Source organism: Gordionus sp. m RMFG-2023, chromosome 1 (assembly GCF_954871325.1).
Source record: "Gordionus sp. m RMFG-2023 chromosome 1, tfGorSpeb1-WG-v2, whole genome shotgun sequence".
Taxonomy (NCBI): domain Eukaryota; kingdom Metazoa; phylum Nematomorpha; class Gordioida; order Chordodea; family Parachordodidae; genus Gordionus; species Gordionus sp. m RMFG-2023.
Window position 1 is genome coordinate 30818573 of NC_088775.1, and position 21518 is coordinate 30840090.

General features: G+C 28.0%; 1 protein-coding gene across 1 annotated transcript; it reads left to right on the forward strand.

The window, feature by feature from the left end:
* The first annotated feature begins 1290 nt into the window (after positions 1-1290).
* Positions 1291-20725, forward strand: LOC135931141 (putative divalent cation/proton antiporter TMEM165). Its single transcript, XM_065468042.1, has 7 exons — positions 1291-1406; positions 1464-1749; positions 2015-2113; positions 19239-19315; positions 19378-19602; positions 19678-19783; positions 20508-20725. Exons 2-7 carry the CDS (start codon positions 1497-1499, stop codon positions 20603-20605), a joined length of 858 nt encoding a protein of 285 aa, XP_065324114.1. The 5' UTR covers positions 1291-1406; positions 1464-1496; the 3' UTR covers positions 20606-20725.
* The last annotated feature ends 793 nt before the right edge of the window (positions 20726-21518 follow it).

Below are 21518 nucleotides of genomic sequence, written 5' to 3' on the forward strand. Positions count from 1 at the left end.
CCTTTTAAATTACATTTAAAAGGATATTTGGAAAACAATGTGTAGGATTCAGAGTTGTACAAAAGATCTTCTTTGAAGATTTTTGAGCGAGATCTAGCTCAAAAATTTGAGCAAGATCTTTGAAGATCGTAAAATTTGAAGATCTTTTATTTTTTAAAAATTTTGTGTAACGATCTTCAAAGATCTAGATCTTTGGATCTTTGAAGATCGCTGCGATCAACGATCTTCAAAAATCTTCATGATATTTATTTTTTTTTACCCCTTTATTAAAAGCCCAGATGTTTTTCAATTTTCATCAAGGCAGGAGGAAAGGTATGAAACATAAAAGAAATATTATATTAATAAAATTGAAAAACATCTGGGCTTTTAATAAAGGGGTAAAAAAATAAATATCATGAAGATCGTTACACAAAATTTTTAAAAAATAAAAGATCTTCAAATTTTACGATCTTCAAAGACCTTTTTATTTTGAGCAAATGTACAACTCTGGTATGATTGTTTGCAATATATAGATTGTCGATGAATTGTATTATAATAATACTATAATAAAAGTATTAATTTTTACAGCAATAAATTTTGTCCTATTTCATCTCAAAATTTAATAAATAACCCCCCAAAATATTTCAGATTGTCTTGTTAATTTTCAAATAATAAAATATAATTTATATGTATTACATTATTCTAATCTAATAATTAAAATAGCACTCATTTTATAAAAATTTAGATAGTCTAATTAATTTTTAAATAATAAAATCAAATGTATATATATAATATTTAATAGAATTATAAAAGAAATCGTTCAAAGGGCTATCAAAAAATTATTTTTAATTCAGATGGATATTAGGGAGCCATTAATAAAAAAAAATTTTACGCTTCAGAGGGCTATTCAAATTTTTAAGGGGGCTATAGCCCAGACCCCCACCCCCCCTTGTTACGATACTGGTTATATTATATATTAAAGTAGTAAATTCTCTTCTAATAATATATTTTAGTGTCCAATTCGGATTTCATTATATAAGACACTGAATGCGTTTGAAAAAGGACAGTAAGCGACTCAGTGATGAAGCGTGAAGTTTACTATAAGGAAAGCAATTGACTTTTCATTTATTTTAACTAAAGAATTCATTTTTGAATTACATTTTATACTTTTTATAATTTAGCGATTGAATAATTAGAAGGGGTCATTTTAGCATTTGAATGCACATTAGTATCATTTAATCGAAAATATTCGACGTGCAAAATACGGTATGGTTTTAACGAATGAACGACTTATTAATATATATTATTGGCTGGATCAATTGTCATTGGGCTGGATAGTGCTTTAAAAAAGACAAAATTATGATTTATATTTTTAAAAATTTTGACTGGGTCAAGCTCTTACACGCTCTAGTAGCATCTCTGAAAATGTAAAAATATGAAATAAATAATTCTTCCATTTTATAATCTATTATTTTTTCGGGTAGTAATATTTCTAGAGAGCGGTAACACCCCAAGAAATGGATAAAAATCGTATATTTAAAGATAATAACACTTTCACTCAATATTACTCAACCAAATCAAATACTACATTAAATATCCATCCAATTGACAGCTTTTATCATGCATTTTTTAGTTCTTTGTCTATTACAATTGTATCAGAATTGGGTGACAAGACCTTTTTTATTGCGGCTATTATGGCTATGAGGCACTCTAGATTAATTGTGTTTTCAGGAGCTATATCAGCATTGATAGTTATGACAATTTTATCTGGTAATTAATATAAATGATTGTCAGGCATGTATAAGATAACTATTTTTACATAAAAGTAATTAATCAGTATTTTTTTATGCTGTAATGACAGTTTTAAACTATTTGTTCAGGTAATAACATTATTGATATTTCTCTAAATGATTAATAAAGTTTTTTCATTAAGAGAAATGAAATTCAAGTGTATAACCTATATTTAATTTTTAAATATAAACTTATTTTAAAAGTTAAAAAATAAAAATATATTTTATTTATCATATTTATAAAGCTTGTATGGGAATGCTAGCTACCAATATCCCAAGATATATAGTTGTATATTCATCTACTTTCTTATTTTTTCTTTTTGGTGGAAAAATGTTTTATGAAGGTAATTTTTATTTAATATAAAACACATTTAAAATGCTAAAATATTTGGCATATTACTTGCTATTTCAGAAAGAAATTACCATGCAAAAAATATAACCTAATTTTTTATAAAACTTATTTTTCAGCTTTGATTAAGCACTATTTTTTCCAATGAGGGATATATATTTTTTGGATAAGGCTATTAAGATAGCTTTGCTTATATCTAAGAAATATTTAGCATGGTGTAAGCCTATTTGAAATCGAGAACAATACATTCTTTGTATTTGATTCTAGTTTTTTTTATTATAAATAAATTTATATTAAATAGATTGGCAGTTTTTTTTCAAATTTTTATTGCACTATTATGTTATTTAGTTTAAAACTATTAATAAAATGGGTTCTTATTTTTAAAGTAGAAATCTAAGTTCAGCTGATCCAAATATCAGATGAAAAATTTATCTGATTATTTTTTTAGATATTATTTTTTTTACCAACTATTTTTTTCTGCATATTTTTCATTGAAGGACTTTATTAACATTTTTGATGGATCATGACCATTTTTTAAGGATGAACCTAGTCCTACTTCAATAGTGGTCTGTATATGGCAAAATTCTCAGGTCAGGCCATGCCTAGTGAGAATTTAGTTTTTGCCGGGCCCTGCAAAATTTTTGCCTGATCCAACCTGATTTTATTTTTTTTACTAAGGTTGCCTGTCCTCATTTTTTGAAATGGTCAGTGTTTTAAGGCATAACCTGAAATATTTATGATTGAACATCAAAATATATTGGGGAGTGGTTTAATTAAAAACACTACTTTATGAATTATCACTTCTATCAAATATCAGAATTCATCTAAGTCTAATACATTGAGAAATATATCCTATGATCTTGTTTTGAGATTAAATTAAAATGAAAAAAAAAATTTGATAATTTGTCATTGTTAAAAATATAAATCAATAAAAAAATATTATTTTAACAAAATTGACTTTAGAATAATTTCTTTATATTCTTTAATCTCTATTAAGTAGGTTGGGTATCTACTTTTTCCTAGCACTGTCCAAAATTTTTTTTCTAGGATTTACCAGGCTCGGCTTACCCTGTTGAGTGAGATAATTTATTTCACCTACCACATATGGAATAGAATTTAAAGGTACAAGGTAACATTTCTTTTTTATGCATTTGACATTCATAGAATTATATTGCCCAGAAACTTACCATGTTATGGTAATAGATCATTTAATAGAAACTTTAAAAGTTATTATTTATTTTATAAATAATATGGGGAAAATTTAATGGTTGATAATGAGTAGAAATTAAGCACTAGATTATCTTTACATCTCCCATTCTTAATTAGTCCATTTTTATTGATCTAATGATATAACATGAGAAACAAGATTAAAACATAATTGCTGTATTATTTTCAAAGACCTCAGGCCCGGGTACATGGGCCAGAATACCTGATCCAGGCTGGGCCTACGAAATATTTTTTAAAAAATACCTGGGCCATATATTTTAAATCACCATTAGCTATAAAAAATTTAAAATAAAAAAATATATTTAAAAAAAATCTTGAGCAGGCTGAAATTTTTTTTTAAAAAAAGCTCTGGGTTTGGCTAGGCTGAAAACATAAATCCTAGCTAGCTTGCAAATTTTTTTTTGAAAAAAATCCTGGCTGGGCCATGCAAAAGGTAGCTCTGCAGGCCTCTGATTGTTTTTAATTTTATTTACATTTCAAATTTCAAAAAGGAATTTTTTTAAGGGATCATTTGTACTAGTAAGAAATAACTTTCTGTTGATTTTGTCTACTATTCAACTAATAATTATTTACTTAAGAGAAAAATATTCACTTTATTGTGTTGTTTGCTTGAGAAAATTTTACTTTCTACCTGTTTGGCTCTAACAAGGACTGAAACAAGGGAATAGGCCTATTCAAAAACGAATTCGAATCTAATAGTGCATTATTCATATTCGATTCGTTTAAACGAATCGAATAATTTACTATTTGAATACGTACGAATAATAAAATCTACGATTTGTATTCGATTCAATTAATTTTTATAATAAAATAAATCATGCTCAAATATATTGACAAATTTTTTTATTACAAATTTGATTTTAAACAGAAAAAATTATAATAATATGTAATCAATAATCTGATAATAAATAATATATAATCAAGTTATAAGCAAAATTAAAATGTATATTATTAATTTAATTTATAATTTAAGCCAATTTTTAAGGCAAAGAGTTTTTCTTATATTTTCTTCCTTATATAACATACGGTTTTTTGACAAAAAATTAGTTCCAACTGAAAAAAGCCTTTCACAAGCAGTTGATGTTCCTTGTATAGATAGATAATCCCTTGCCATTTTCGAGAGTATGGGGATCCGATATGCATTTGCCTTCCACCACATTAACGGGTCATTATCACTCTTTGCTCTTGGTTCACTCAGATAAAAATCCATTTCACACAGTTGAATATTATTTTGTTTAAAAACAATGTCTAGCCTGTTTTGTTGAATTTTATCCTTATTTGTTTGACAGTTATAATTATGAGCTTATAAAATAAATCATATTTAAATTGGGGTAAATTAAATACCTGTATATCTATTGTAAATCTCTTTAAATTTGTCCATTAACTTGGATACATCATTATCATAATCAACAGATATTGATTTAAAATATTCTAATTTAAGCCTGATATCTAATATTGTGGTTATTATTGCATCATCGGCAGTTAAATTATAATAGCCCAACAATTTATAACATGCTAATTTGAAACTATTGTTAAAGGATTTATGGAAACCAGGTTTTTCATTTTTTGATGTTCAAGAATTAAAATATAATAAGGTATAACCAAATTATAAGTAGGATAATTCTCCCCACATACCATATTTGTAGTTTCATATAAAGGCAATAGGATAGTTTTAATTTTTATAAGATCCTCCCATTCTTTCTATATGTTATCAAAGTATTATATTATTACCTAATTATAAATTTTAGTTTACCTCTGATATTTGTTTTGAATAATTTTAATATTAGTTATTACTTCATTAACTAATTTTGTTATAGCAGGCTTTAACAATAAACCCCTTTCAATCATTTGGTATTCCACCTTATTTCACAATCCAATTTTGGTTTTAAAAAATTTAGGGGAGGGTGTAGGGAACTACATATATTTTTTAATAAATTTAATTTTTTAGGGGAATTACGAATCATTCTAATAATGTTTCTTAGTTTTAGAATTGAAGGATCTAAAATTTTTAAAATTTCTTTGGATATTAAATTAATTACATAATAATTACATGGGCAAAGCATCTTATTAATGGATATTTTAAAGAAAATGTATCAATAAATGTTTTATTATTAGTTGCATTATCTAAAGTTATATAAAAAAAATTTATTCTCTAAATTATAATTTTTAATTATTTTAACAAAGGCTTTAAATATATTTTCACCTGAATGTGTTTCATTTATTGGACTGACACAAAATTATGTTATTTATTTTAAAATTATCATCAATAAAATGGGCTGTTAGCCCTAAAAAGGAACCTGTGTTGGGCTAGTCCAAATGTCAGATGAAAAATTTATTCATTCATTCATTACCACGCCAGAAATTGCACGAAGTGCAATTTCATCACCCACCAGGAGTTGAAGCGTGCATCATGTATTTTCACTAGTATATAGATCCCATACATGATGTCTACCCGTTTTATTATAGTGGACGGTACCACTATGTAGCCTGTTAGCAAAGTGAAGAAGGAAGAAGTACAATAATGGTGATGTATTAGTTCCGTTTCCGGCAGAATAGTGTTAAGGAAAAAATAAAAATAATGTCATATAAAAAATGTACCTGCGTCCTTAAGTGGTATTTAGTGAGGCACCAAAAAAAATAACCCTTATATCTTGTTAAGTATTGAGAGTTTATGTTAAGTTTGCATGAAGAGTCTCTTCCTTGTTTGTTGTTCGGTGTGCCAAAATATTGTATGTCCTGTAGATCTTGTATGTTCTGTGCCAATGGTATTTGGGTTCGTCCGATTTATTGCGTTATTATTATAGCCAGTTTATCTTCTCATTGCCTGTTATACAGCTAATATTTTCGTAATTGTTATCGTTATCGTCGCCGATATCGTGTGTCCAGAAAGGAAGGTCGTGGGTTATTAAAGGAAGTTAAGTTATGTTGTTGTTGTTCAGGTTATTATCATTATCAAATACACTTATTCCATTTATTGCAAGAACGTACAGGTGAAGAACGGTTGCGATATTAATTTAGGCCATATTTTAGCATGTATTGTAAATGTTCCTTTAGGTGTTTCTTGTTTTTGCTAAGTGCCATGAAATCTGCAAACGAGAGGTTAATCAGGTCCATATCTTTCAGACATTTCGCCAACCAATAGTATTTAGGGGTTTTCCTCCTACCGTCAGGGCACCATTTCAAGGACGAGAATATCATATTTTCCTGCGAGTGTCTTAAGCTATGGCCTAGTAATTCTAGTCTCCTCATGGGTATGAGACGATTGATTGGTAGGATGTCGCATCTATTCCAGAGCGTTGTATTTGATGTGTTGTATGGGTAATACGTTTTGGTGATTCTTCTAAGGCATTTGTTTATAAAAGTCTGAATTGTGCTGATGTTACTTTTTGAGTCTTGCCAAGTCTCTAGGCCGTAGGTAAAAATGGGTACAATTAGGGACTTGAAGAGTCTTATTTTTAAATTAGTTGATATTTGGTTGGATGACCATAATTTCGACAGTTGATGATAGCGGAGTCTAGCATTATTCGTTCTCGATTTCGTATCTAAAAAAGGTGAGGCCTAATGACGTTATCCTGGTTCCTAGGTATTTAAAATCTGACACTAATTCTATCGTATTACCCTCAAAGTTAAAGGGGTTAAAGTGACTCGCATCAGTATTTGAGGTGATTAGTTTGGTTTTTGTGTAGTTTACTCTTAGACCATATCCATCACAGTTGTTGACAAATAATGATAAAATATTTCTTAATTTGTATTCTGAGTTGGCTAGAATACATACGTCGTCAGCATAACATAGAAAGTTTAAAGAGTTGTGCATATCATTGAGGTGTTGTTGCTCACTGTAATATGTGTTGAGTGCATATTCCTGTTTAAAGGATTTATTTAGGATATCGTTCATTATTAAAAATAATCGGTGAAAGGATGCATCTTTGTTTGAGGCCTCTATTTGCTTTAAAAGGTTGGGACTTCATATTTAAATGCTGAGGAACTACGCTATGATTATCGTAAATTATCTTAATTAGCGCTATCAGATGTTTATCTATTCCAATGTTTTCCAGCAAGGGCCATATCTTATTCTGAATTATGGAGTCAAAGGCTTGACTTAAATCAATCATCAGGGCAAAGATGGGGGATTTATGCATTCTGGCCTTTTCCAGAATGACCTTAAGCGCCATGGTCAACTCCGTAGTATTTCTGCCCTTCCTGTATGATGTGATAGCATTAGAAAGGAATCTGTTAATGATTGGTTTAATCCTGACTGATATGATGTATGTGAACATTTTTAGTGTGACTGGAATTAGTGCAATACCTCTGTAATCTTTAAGGCAGTTTGGGGACTTATTTTTAGGGAAGTTTAGTATAATTGATGTCATCCATTCGTCAGGAAACTTGCCTGTATTCCAAATCTCCCTAAAGAGGGGAAGTAGTAAGCTGGCACTTAGGTCTACCTCTATCTTCCAGAGTTCTGCAAAAATTCCATCAGCTCCAGCAGCTTTATGCATTTTTAGACGTTTGATGGCACCGACTATATCAGACTTGTTCAAATTCTGATTGGGTGATTGGAAGGGGTAGTCACATCTAGGTCTAGGCCATCTCGTTTTGTAGAGGTTCATGTAGTGGTCTATCCATAAGTCTAATTGTTCCTTAGGGTCAGTTATAATCTTGTTGTTGTTTAATTGTAGTCTTGGTAAAGGATTGGTTTTAAAGGTGGTGAGTAGTTTTAGAGATTGGAAGGCCTTATAAATATTATTATTATCAAAATTGAATTGGATAGAATTCGATAAGTTAGCAATAAACAGTCTTTTGTCAGCTCTTATGCGGTGGGTAATGTACCTCCTGTGATGTCTTGCGAATTGATGGTGGGATATATTTGTTGTAAGATTCTTAATTATTTGTATTGTTGAAGGGGTGAGCCACTCTCTGCGCTTGGTGCGTGGTCTTAAGCATGATGTTATACTACCTAATACATTCTGCTCAATGTCTTTCCAGGTCAGATTTGGGTTTATCATGTCATTTGCTGAGTTTCTCCATGATGTTAATTTAGAGACGAACTCTTCTTTCACCTCTAAGTCATTTAGTTGTGCCAAGTCTTTTCTAGCTATGTATTTTACAGTGGTGAGACTGTTCTGTCTAGTGTGGTTTGGGAAGATACTGTTGTTAATTTTGAGTTCACAGCCCAGTGGATAATGATCAGTAAAAAGTGTAAGGTTAAGTTTACTGATTACCCTGATGTCTTTCACCCATTTGAAAATCTTAGTGGAAATTATAAAGAAATCTATCTGTGAGGTAGTGCCAAAGGAAGGGCTCTTGTAAGTCACGATGTGATGAGTTGGATGATTGAAGAAAGTATTACCAATTTTCAAGTTGAAAAACTCGCAGATTTCTATTAACCTTTTACCGTTGGGGTTCGTGCTTTGTATTAATGTGGCGTTTCCAAGGCAGGAAGAGTTCTTAGATTTACCTACCGAAGCATTGAAGTCACCTGCTAGAATGATGCCATCCCGATGCGGTAGTTCCTTTAAGACATTCTCCAATTCCATATAGAAAACGCTATCATTGTGAGGCGCGTATATATTAAACAAATGGACTTTTTTGTATCCTAAGTTTAGGGTAAGGCAGCATATTCGGCTGGAAATTGGGTTGAAGCTTACGAGTCTTATTAGTTTATTATGTATCATAATCGCTACCCCAGCCCATACGTGTTCTGCATTTGAGCTGCAATATAAGGTGTAATCTAATAGGTTCCTTACCTCCGTTACTTTAAGGTGGGTCTCCTGTAAAAGGAGGATATCGTAATGTTGGTCTTTCATAATTTGTCTAAGTATAGTTAGTTTCTCACTCAGGGATCTTATATTTAAAGAGATCATCTTAATATTGTGGTCCTTCATTGAAAACTTTATTAAAAATTTAATTATGATTACCGTGCCGATTCTATATATTACAGAGAATCCGCCTTGTAAGAATAGCAATCACACACGATGATAAATAGAATATATATAAGAACTGTTTCAAAACTATTTCAAAAAGATACAATTAATATATATATATATAAATGGTATCTAAATTAAATGATTATAGTAACTGATAATAGATTAAATGAGTATTTGAGTAAGTTTCATATAGTAGTTTAGGATAGGATAAAAGGTTTTTGTTCCAGATGAAAAATTAATCTGACTTTTATTTTTAGATATTATTTCCTTTACCAACTGTGCTTTTTCTGCAAATGTATTATACATGTGCAATTTAAGAGTATTGGAGCATACAGAACAATCAAGATCACTTATAAAATTTTTAAAATCATTTGAATTAATAATTTTAAAAGATATATTATTTTTTATAAATAATTTTAATAAATTATCCTTAAAATTAATTTTTTTTGAAGAATTTGGTGTGGACTTTAAAAAAATGTCAATTTTATTATTTTTTTTACTAAGGTTTGAATGAAACCTATTATAATGATTAATAAGAGGAGATGTTGTTTTGCCTTTACATTTTATAATACTCTTGCAATGATTGCAAGCAGCCTTTTCACCGTCTTTAAGGATTTGATATTGATCCCATATGATTGCTCACTTTTGTTAGGAAATTTTCTTATCTTCAACATCAAGCATAATTTCATCAGAACCATTCTCCTCTAACATAATTAGGCTAGCTAACAATAATTATTGTAGAGATGTAATATATTTTTATATACCTCTGGTGTGTTTAATTTTTAATATAATTTATTATGAGATTCAAAAAATAAACTTTTCGTGAGATTCAAAAAATGTGGCAAATAAAAATTTTTTAAATTTGTGCGAGAATTTTTATAAACACAAACACATCACCTGTCAGATTGGCTTATCAACAAATAGAAATGACAAATGTTAGATTTATTAAACAATTTATTAAATATTACGAATAATTCGTTTTATTCGAATCGAATAAATGATTATTCGTATTCAGATAAAACAAATAATTTATTATTCGTATTCGTAATTATTCGATTAGATTCGAATTATTCGAATCGAATATTCAAATTATTTTTGAATAGGCCTACAAGGGAACTTATAAAATTTATCAACACATTTGATTCACGATTAAATTACATTTAACTGAGTATTAATGTTTTCCTTGAGTTGTGATTAAGTATAAACTTGAGCCTGAAAAGCATGTTTCATATTCAATTGTCTATGTGGAGTCTTTAGACCCAATCACTTCTGCACAGATATAAAATTTAGGCTTTTAAGAGATCAGCACAGCCCTGCCCTAATATTTTTGGCCCAGCCCAAAAGCAAAACAAATGAAGTGATTATCTCAGTCCCCATACTAGTGAGCAGATCTTATGATATCAAATATCATTACATTAGATTTTAATTAGGGAGTAATTCCATATCAAATCAATAACTTTTCGGCCCGACCTTTTAATTTTGATAAAATTTTGCATGCTGGGAAAACATCATTAGAAAGCATCAAATCCAAAATTTTAGCTTCCAAGTACTAATAGTTTCTTAGATACCAATGGTCATTTATATTTTCTAGATTTTTTTTTATTAGAAGTAATAATTTCTTAAATCTTCAAAGTATAATTACATAAGGTTGGCATCGGGGAGTTCTCATAAAGCTTTCTAACAAACAATTTGGGCATTTTTTTGGAGATAGTAAACCGTGTTGTTAGCGCTACTATAGCACGCTACTTTAAAAAAAGAATAACTATAGCGAGCTCGCTACTAATTTAAATGTACATAAAAATTAGTAAAATGTATTTATTTAATAAAATCATAATCATATTATATTTAAAGGTCTGCATTATAAATCTAGTTTTCAAAATAATTTAAAATGTCGACGATAGAGATTGATATTGAACATAATTTTGTTTGCAGATCATATCGACAAAGTAATTTCCCTGAAAAATGATGATAATATGGAGTTCCTTTTCTTGAATTAGCAGAATATTTTAATCTCAATAAAAAAAATTAACACAAGGTATAAATTTATTGTAAGATGTGCCATTCTTTCTTTCATTTTATAAAGGGCTTTGCCGATATTAAATATAGGATCGGTACCGATATTTGGCGTTTTAAAAACATCGGATCGGGTCGATATTTTTTAAAACCGTTTCGATCCGATATTTTATATATTTTTTAATTATTTTTTGATTGTATATATAATTATATAATTTCTTTTAGTTTATAAATAATTTCATAATAATAAATTAATAAAAAGGACTAAAATACAATTTATTTGTTCTAATGCTTAAAAAATAGTTTAAAATTTTCCACTATTTTTTATTATATTATCTGCAACAAGAAAAGGATTTTAAAATATCTAAGAGTCACGTTCAGTTAGTGTTGCTAAACAGCCCGATTTAGCCAATTTTTAAAGAACCTCAAGATTTTGGCCAAAAGTAAATTTCAAGCTTATTTATTTTGCCCATATATGGCAGAAAGGCTTGGACTTCTATTGGCGTCAAAGATTAGGTAAAATCTTTTGGCTAAAAATCTTTATTTAGTCCTTTTTAAAAATCGATCAAATGTAGCTTTTTAACAGCACTAAACATTCACCCATAAACATTGCAGACATTTAAATGAGATAATAAATTTTGGAAAATAAAAAAACAAATTACACTTAATCATTCTTGTAACTTAGTTAGTTTTTTTTAAAATTGGCATTTTTTTACATTGGTTCAAAGATAGATGGTAAATAAAAACCATATGAATATCGGAATCGGATCGGCTTTTTAGTAATATCGGAATATGTCGGATAGATGAAAAATTTATATATCGGCTCAACACTATTTTAAAGTAATATATCAAACAAATTTAATATCAATTTGTAGCCCAATCCTTAATCTTTAAAGTGAAATTTAAATCAAGTTATATCTATAATAGTTTTTAAGCCAGATGAATTTATGTGAAAGTTGATTTTCTGTGGGACGTAAGATAATATTCAGAATTATATAAATTAAAAATTTAAATAACTAACATTTCATTTTATCGTCAGACTCATCTATTTAATGTTAATATTTTATAAATTATTATTTGGATGTTAAACGTGCTTAAAACTAACCTCTCATCTATTTATATATTTATAAATTTTATCAAAACATGCTAAAAATATTTACTTCAATCCTTTCACATTTTAACCAATTTTGAGAAAATTAGTTGAATAGATAAAATATTAAAGGGTGATGGCCTGGCTAGATGGCAAACATGACCATCCACTTATTCCCTACATAGTTTTTTATCCTATTAACATTATAATTTTAGACTGACCCTAGCTAGATTAAAAACGCCATCTACTATGGATGATTTTTTTAAAATAAATAATAATGCTATTGAAAATCCTTTAGACACATTTTTTTTTTAAATCTAAAAATACTCAAATGAATATTTTTGACGATTTTTCTTATATAAAAAATATGTTATATTAAAAATATTTAGTCATAGCTAGTTTTGTTAAACGTTTCAATTTAAAATAAATATTATACAAGCCTGAAGATTTATTAGCTAAATCTTAGGCTTAATCTATATTTGAGCCGTTTAAAAATACTAGCCATAGCTTATACTTTCTGATCGTCGCTCTAGACTTAGGGTAGTTTTGACATTATGGAAATATAGCCCGCTCTTTTAAAAGTAGCTTTTAACAACACTGATAGTAAACGTTATTTCTTGTGAATTTTTAATTAATTCAAATGGAAGAATTTAATTTAGCGCACCCCCCCCCCCCACCCAAGAAAAAATATGAGTGCGATTATTTAGGATTATAGCGTGGTGAGTGGATTTATATTATTTAAAGTCATGATAAGATTGTTTTTTTTATGTTATTGGCTCATCAGGTATTATTTTATTGGCATGTTTTAGCTTTCATTTTTAAATTGGAGGAGTAATATATCTTGCTTGTTTATTTATCTAATTTCTCAATGTTTTATTTATCGATCTTAAATTATTTTTGTTGTTATTGACTTATTTGACATCGTATAACATTGTAAAATAAATATAATACTTTTACCAGAATCAGTTGTCGACTCCCTATTAGGTCATAAATATGAATAGTATAGGAAATTAGGATTTTTTCATACATTCATCAGTCACCATTGTTATTGACATTTGACAAACAAGTATTTTATAAACCATAAAATTGGTGGGCGAAATCTTAAAAGGTGATAATCTTTTAATATAGAAATTAGAACCCATACCCGGACTTATTTTTGGCGATATAGGAAAATTTTTTATATAAAAAAAGAGGCCCATCGCGACTCGCCCCTTTATTAATATGTGAGAAAGATTATGATATTTTTAATGGATACTATTTTAATTAACTCAGCAAAAAAAATTGGCGTAAATATTTCTGGGCGGGTCTCGTAATTTCCAACTTTAAATGATATACTAATCTTTCTTAATTATTTTATATTTTGAAATATTGATGATAAAACGAATTCGAATAGTAAGTTATTCGTTTGAATTTCAATAAATATCTATTCGATTCAAATATATTTTAAAAAAAACTAGGGCTGTGACGATCCACATATTTTTCACCTATCCGATCCGATATTGGTTCAAAACTGATACCGATCCGATATTTATATTGATTTAATTTAATTTTTTTTTCTACAATAATTAAAAAAGGTTTATGGATATAGGTAGACCTGTGCGCCGACGAAACTATAGGCGGCCGGCGCAATTTTCAAAAATCTAATCGACGGCCGGCTGCGCGCCGACTTTTAGCCGCCGTCAACAAATTCGGCGTAAATGGGCGCAGTTATAAAATTTTTTAATTGTTAATAAATTTTTATAAAAAAAACAAATATACACTACTCTACAGATATCTCGGCATATTTTTTAATATTTAATTAAAAGAAAACTCATAAATCCAAGATCGATTTCGTAATTTTATAATTATCATGTATAAAAAGTATTTTATTTAAATTTTTTAGGACATAATGATGATCTCCTTAAATTTAACATCAACCCAGCGGTAGAGAAAACTCTTTCACTAGGTGTGCTAGTCGCCGGAATGCAAAGAATTTTTTCGGTAAGCCTGGAAAGATTGGGAAGTCACTCTTCTTTTCTCTCCAAAAATTTAAACATCCATATCTTGTGAATGTCGTTTTCCAAGAAGAATGTCGCATTCTTGTTCTAAGTCACCTAACGTTGAATCTAATTTATATTTGTTGAATGCCTATTTGCCAATTTTGTCAAATATCTTGAATTTAATAATTCCTCTTGATTCTCAATAGCTATATTTACTACCTGAATATCATCATTCTCTATAGTTTAAGATGTTTTATTATAAATTCTGAAGCTGAGCAATTTTGCTCTATTATATACTTTGACTCAATTGTCGATTTTTGAAATCTTGGATTTAAAAGAAAAGCCAATACATAGATAATTTTTTAAATAAAAAATAAATGAATATATTTACATATTATTACGTTGCAGATCACAAACCGGAAACCGTAACGCAAGTTTTTTTAGCATATTTTCCTTAAGTGAAATGATTTCAGAACTATCACTATCATTTACTATTAAATGTGTTTCAATTTCACTTCTAAAAAGGAACGCCAAGTTTAAAGTAGGCCCTTTTTGTACAGAATGAAATTTGAAAGTATCTTTAAATTTTGAAGAAATGCTAATAATTCTTATCATATTCAAAGTTTGATAATTTGAGAAAGTTTTTCCCAATTCTTTTCAAAACATTATTAATTACATTTTTATTTAATCCAGATATGCTTTCTAGCATAATTAATATACCATGCCAACGTGTGAGGACATTTAATTTTAAGGTTTTCATATGCGTGGAATTATTTTTATTATTATCATTGGAATTGCCAATTTGAAAACAGGTATCCGGGTATGGATCAGTGCTGTCAAGATCTAAAATCTATTGTACTTCGGCATTTGATCTGCCTCGAATTCAAATTCAACCCTGCAGTTTTATTCTTAGAGCAGTAATAATTTCTCTAATTCTTTTGATGAGATTTTCAACAAAGGGTACCTTTTTAATACCATCTACTGTAACCAGATTGTGTAAACCATGACCTAAACATAAGTGGTGTTTATATTCACCTAATCGAACACCCTTTATAACATTAGGCCCAGCATCTGTGACCATTTGTATTTTTTTCTTTTTCAAACTAATTTCCTCTTCTATTTTATCAATCTGCTAGAATAATCTCACCTGTTTGTTTTTGGGTTAAATAATGAGTTGCTAAAGTAAAGTAAATTATTTCAAAATTATCATTTATTAAATGAAGTGTAAATATAATATAGTTTCTTCTCATGTATTGATCTGTCCACATATCGAATATAATTGTGCAAAATTTTGGTCCTGAGTTAATTTGTACTTGTACATGTGCTTTCATTGCTTCATTGATAGGTAAACATATTAAGAGCAGTACGGCTTAGTGTTGTCCTGTCTGGCAAATCAGAATTAGAATTGATAACTTGATATTTCTAAATTAAGTATTTTGAAATTTATAACAGAAAATTATTACAGTGAAAGGGGGGATATTTTTTACCAGATGTTAAAACAAAATAAAATAAAATGATATTATTATATTTTTATTTTAATCATTCTTAAACATTAATCTATGTTACAAAAATATTAAACAACTTTTTTAAATGTCACACTTAAAAAAAATTTTTTATAAAAAGTTTTGTCATCACATATTTTCTTTTACCTAGTTAAAGATATTTTATATAGAATAAATTTAAAAATAATGATGAAATATTCATCTTAGTTATTAGATCTTAGTCAAAATCTTTTATTTCTGAATATAGTTTTTTTTCTCCCACTCTATTTTATCATATTTGAGATATAAATTATCAAATATTTTATTCAATTCATATATTACATATTATAATAAGAAATATATTAGAAATTACACTAATACATGAATATTGATTATATAAAATATGAAATATTTATGGTAGTTCATAGTCATCCCAAATTTCTTGCTAAGTAGTACCTATTCAATTAAAATTTAATCGTAATTTATTATATAATTAGATTACTTTAGTCAATTAGTAGTCTACGATAGCCCAGCTCCAAATAGTAATTTGTCTCTCAATGTTTGATGTGTCCTTTATTTTTCTCCCTCTTTGTTTCAGAGTGAATTCTTTAAGGGATCACCAATAATTTATGGGAATGAATCCCGTTTTATTTTATGAATCGAGGCCTTCGACCTATTAACAAATTTCGCTATGTCCTTAATCTTCATCTGTTCCTCCTCTGGCATAGCTAAAATTTTCATTACCATCTCAATCTTTTCTTTGTTCCAACAATGATATGTTCTTTTGGGTTTAGGAATAATGGAGGAGAGGATGATTTGTATTTTCATTAATGGTAGCTAAAGATTTATTAGTTGAAATGTTAGAATATGATTCATAATTTTCCATCTCATTCTCATCTGAGATGGGCAAGGAATAATTTCAGAAGTAATTGGGTAGAGGAGAATTATTAAAGTTATGAGATATTATACATCGAAAAAGTAACTAATTAAATTAAATTAAATATGAAAATATATAAAAAATATTGTAAATACACTTTTTATGTAAAATTAATTTTTTTTTAATTGTACAAACTTCAAGTGGCATCTTTTAAAAAAGTTGTTTAATATTTTTTTAACAGATTAATGTTTAAGTATGATTAAAATAAAAATATAATAATATCATTTTATTTTGTTTTAACATCTGGTAAAAAATATCCCCCCTTTTACTGTATATCTTTAATTTATATTAGAAAACAAATTAGGGAGAATTTATCAAGAAATAAATTTGTTAAAAATTTTCTGGGTTGTAAAGCTACAAAGAAACAAAGATAATTAGGACAAATTAATATGCGTTTATCCAATATTATTTAAATCATTCATGTCTATGTGTAATCATATTGTTAGCATGGCGATGAAATTCAACTATTAGCAGCCAATGCTATTTCAGACCAAAAAAGACATAAAGGTAGATCCATTATAGATAATATAACAATTTTTTTATAAATTTGATACCTTCAAAAAATCTTTCATTCTTATATTATCAATTGATTGAAAAGGTAATAAGTCAGCACAACAAAAAACACATAGTGTCTTGCTAGAATCCATTTTTTGGAGGTATTACAATTTGTCTGGAATTTTGGTTTGGTTATAAAATATTTTTTTTAAATTTTGCGATTTTGATGAAGTATCTTCTTTAATATTATGATCAGAAGTCAAGTGTTTTAACAAATTTCCTGTGTAATGTTGATTGAAAAGTTTATAATATAGTTAGATTATATTTTACAAAACATATATTATAATTTATTAAAGATTTTGGCTTAATATAAAAAATAATGTTTTAAAAAATATTCGGTGAACATGGCTTATTTGAATCATGATCATCTACAATAGCCTTTTCTAATTAACAATTACATTAAAATTTGTCAGAAATTATGGAAATTGTTTTATTTTCTTTTTTTAAGTGTAAGAAACCTAAAAATTTCCACACAAATGATTTTTTATTATTTACTGTTATAATACTAAAATTATTTATAGATTTATTAAATGTAGATGCTTCTAGTGATGTTAAAAAGCCCGATTTGGGTCTTTGAAAAGGGCTAAATCAAGATTTTAGCCAAAATAGTATTGTGTAAGCCTCAAGATTTGGTAAGTAGAAGCTCAAACCTTTCGGCCATCTATGAGCAAAATCATCAGGCTTACACAATATTATTTTGGTTAATATTAATCGGGCCGTTTCTAGTTATCGACTCGATTTGGGCTTTTTAACGCATCCATTTTAAAAATATGTAAAATTATGGTAACTTTTGGAATTTTAGATTTGCTTGAATTCTTATAATGACGTCAATATATTTTTGATTTTAAAATATGTGGAAAATAAGAATTCATCAAAATCTTGATTCATTAAAAATTAACAGTGATGTTGACCAATTATTAGAATAAAAAAATATAAAATATGAAAGAAATCGGCGTGATTTTCATAAGCGACTGCGTTTTCGGCATAACCAAAAAAGTCGGCGGCCGGCGTACATGTCTATTTATGAGTTTTATATATTTTACCAACACAATAACTGGATATTACATTAAATGAACTGTTCAAATTTAAAGAGAATGATCCTCATATTATATCGCAAAAATTTGTATCCGCCGTTTTTATATACCGGGCTATTCAATTTAGCGATATTGGCATTGGCGGGTTTTTAAAAAAATACGAATGATCGGGCTGATCCAAATATTTAAAATCGATGCATCCCAATAATTAATCTTACTAACTTAGGCTGATTATTCGAGTGGTGCATACATTGAAGTCAGCTTTAGTCATGTTATTTTCAATGGCGTCTGAATGCCATTTAATGGCGCATTTTAAGGTTTGTACACTTTTTAATGCATTTTAATATTTAAATCAGTCAATCATTAGTTTTCTGTCATGCAAATATATAATTATGTTATAAAAATATTTTAGACTAATTAAACTTTTTTAGATAAAATCTTGAAAATTTATTTTTAGCTCGATGTATAAATGATTTGAAATATGATGAAATTTTCTTATATTTTTTATTGGTAGAGCATCTATATTTCTTTCGTAAAAGAATAGAATGAGTGTTTTGACTTTGTAAAAATTTAGTGTTGTTAAATCATCTAACTTTGGCTAACTCAAATAGGGGGCTTAATCAAACTTTTAGTCCTGAAAAACTGACTTTAAAATTTCTAAGTTTAACCTCAACTTAAGGATTAGGACGAATTTTTATAGAATAAAATAAAAACTTGGCTAAGCCATTTTGGAGTTGGCGAAAATTTATTTAGCAAAACTAGTAAAATTTATTATTTTATTATATAATGATATGAATTGCAAGAATCTTTGGTTATTTTAAATGATAACCACGAATAGCGACCTATTTTTCGTTTGTATGTTAAAATAAACATTAAGGGTATTATATGTCTCCCAACGAAGGCCAAGAAGAGTACAAAGAAATTCAAGAGGACATTTTGCGCAAAGAGCAACAAGTTATTTCTAATTTTTGTATAAATATCTGATAAAGTCTCCTTTTTTAATAATTAAAATGTAGTTTTCCTCGTTCAACGAACTCGAGTCAATGGAGGAAGGGAATATAATTCACAACACCAGATCCTTCTACAAGCGTCTTATCTCGAGCACGTGCTCTAAATATTTTAAAAATGATAATTTAATGCGACTTTTATGTACGGTCGGGATTCAGGCGTTTACCCTAACTTTTTTGGCGGAATGGGGCGATCGTTCCCAAATCGCTACTATAGTATTATCGGCCAAAGAGGTAACTTTTTTTATCTTCTAAAAAAATAAACAAACCTATATTTATATAAAATAAATAATTTTGTTTTGTATACAGGATATAAAAGGTGTCAGTATCGGAGCCATAATTGGTCATTCATTATGTACCCTATTGGCTGTTATGTCGGGGAGATTTATATCGACTAAATTATCCGTCAGATTAGGTTCTTCTTTTTAAAATTTTTTTTTATTGATCACCAGTGCTGTAAAAAAAGTTAATCCTTGACAGTTGAAAGCATTCTATTTCAAAAGTATAGAACTAGTATATTCATTTATTTTAGGGCTATGCCAATATTAAATATTAGGCCGACATTTTACAAAATACCGATTAATTGTTTTTTGGTTTAAACATTAAAATCAAACATTGTTCATGATTTAAGTAAGATAAAGAAATTATTTAACTTTTGGAGAATAATGATGCCCCAAATATTGCCTTGACCATGAGAAGCGGAAAATTTTAGTGTTTTGTTTTGCCTATAGTTTACAGTTAGGAATTTTTTACGCCAGGAAATATTGATTATTTATGACATTGATTCAAATATAGGATGGTAGATAAAAATTAATCGAATCGGTAATTAATATCTGATTTTTAAAAATTTGTCAATCGGCACATGCACAATTATAATTTATGTATAACTATTTTTAAAAAAGTAAATTATAAAAACTTTTTCATAAGTAATGCTTTACATTGCTAATTGGTAAAAACGCTCATAAATTACAGCGCCTTTGATCACTAGCGAATGTTATCTGTTTACATATTATATATTGTAATCCACTATTTAAAGGGGAATGTTTAATATTTTGGGAAATAGGTTATTGATATAGTTTATAGGATATTATTCACAAATTTAAATTAACGTTTATTTTTCTTTACTCATAATATTTAAGTGACCATAATTGGGGCTTGCGTTTTTATTTTATTCGGAATTTCTACGCTTCTTTTTGACGCTCGACTCGATTTGCGGAATAATTCGGATTCGAAATAATAATAATGAAAAATATATGAATCAAATATACTTACTGCTCACAAATTGTTAATATTCTATTTTGTTATATATTTAAATTAAATTATCAATTGTGATTATAATCCATAAATTTGTTTTAAACACGACGTTGATTTTGCAATTATTTAACAATAAAATTGAATGTCTGTTCTGTAATTTTAAAATAGACTTTTTTTTAACAAGGGAACTTTTACTATATAATTGGAATAGTAAATATCTAATATATATAATCTCCATAATCCGTAACACGATATTTTTCATATCTCCCTAGTGTATTTTAAATTTAAGGAGACTATATAGTGTAATGTTAATTTTATCTCCATAATCAAAACACGATCGTTTACTTATCTCCCTAATGTATTTTAAATTTAAGGAGACTATATAGTGTAATGTTAATTTTTTGCTCTCAACGAGAAACACAAGCCTCCCGTTTCAAAGGCATATGCTTTACCGCATGCACCAACTTGAATATAAATAAATTTAATATATTAATTATATATATATATTAAAGTTTCAAAGGCGTATGCTTTATGCATGCACCCACTTGAATATAATTAAATTTAAAATATTAATTATATAGATATTAATTAATATCTGATATTTTTAAAATTCTATCGTTTATTATTATTTCCATATTAGCTGATGGGGTTGAAGGGTAATTATTTAGTTTATGTGTATGGTATTAAATATACTTTATTAATAAATATTAAAATTTAAGAGAAAAATAGGTAAAATTGCTGCAATGTATACTGTGAGCATGTATTAGAAATATCAAAATTTAAAAATGTGATGGAAATCATATTGGATAAAATTGAATTTTAAATATGGGTTATAGATTGGTCTGAAATTTTTGTTGCAGACATAGCCAGGCCTGATCAAAAAACCATATCCCATG

Excerpts from the sequence above, each read along its gene's own strand:
- LOC135931141 (XM_065468042.1), top strand. The coding sequence starts at position 1,497 with ATGGATAAAAATCGTATATTTAAAGATAATAACACTTTCACTCAATAT. Across the intron at positions 19,316-19,377 it reads TTTTGCGCAAAGAGCAACAA|TTTTCCTCGTTCAACGAACT; the intron begins GTTATTTCTAAT and ends ATTAAAATGTAG. Across the intron at positions 19,603-19,677 it reads TAGTATTATCGGCCAAAGAG|GATATAAAAGGTGTCAGTAT; the intron begins GTAACTTTTTTT and ends TTTTGTATACAG.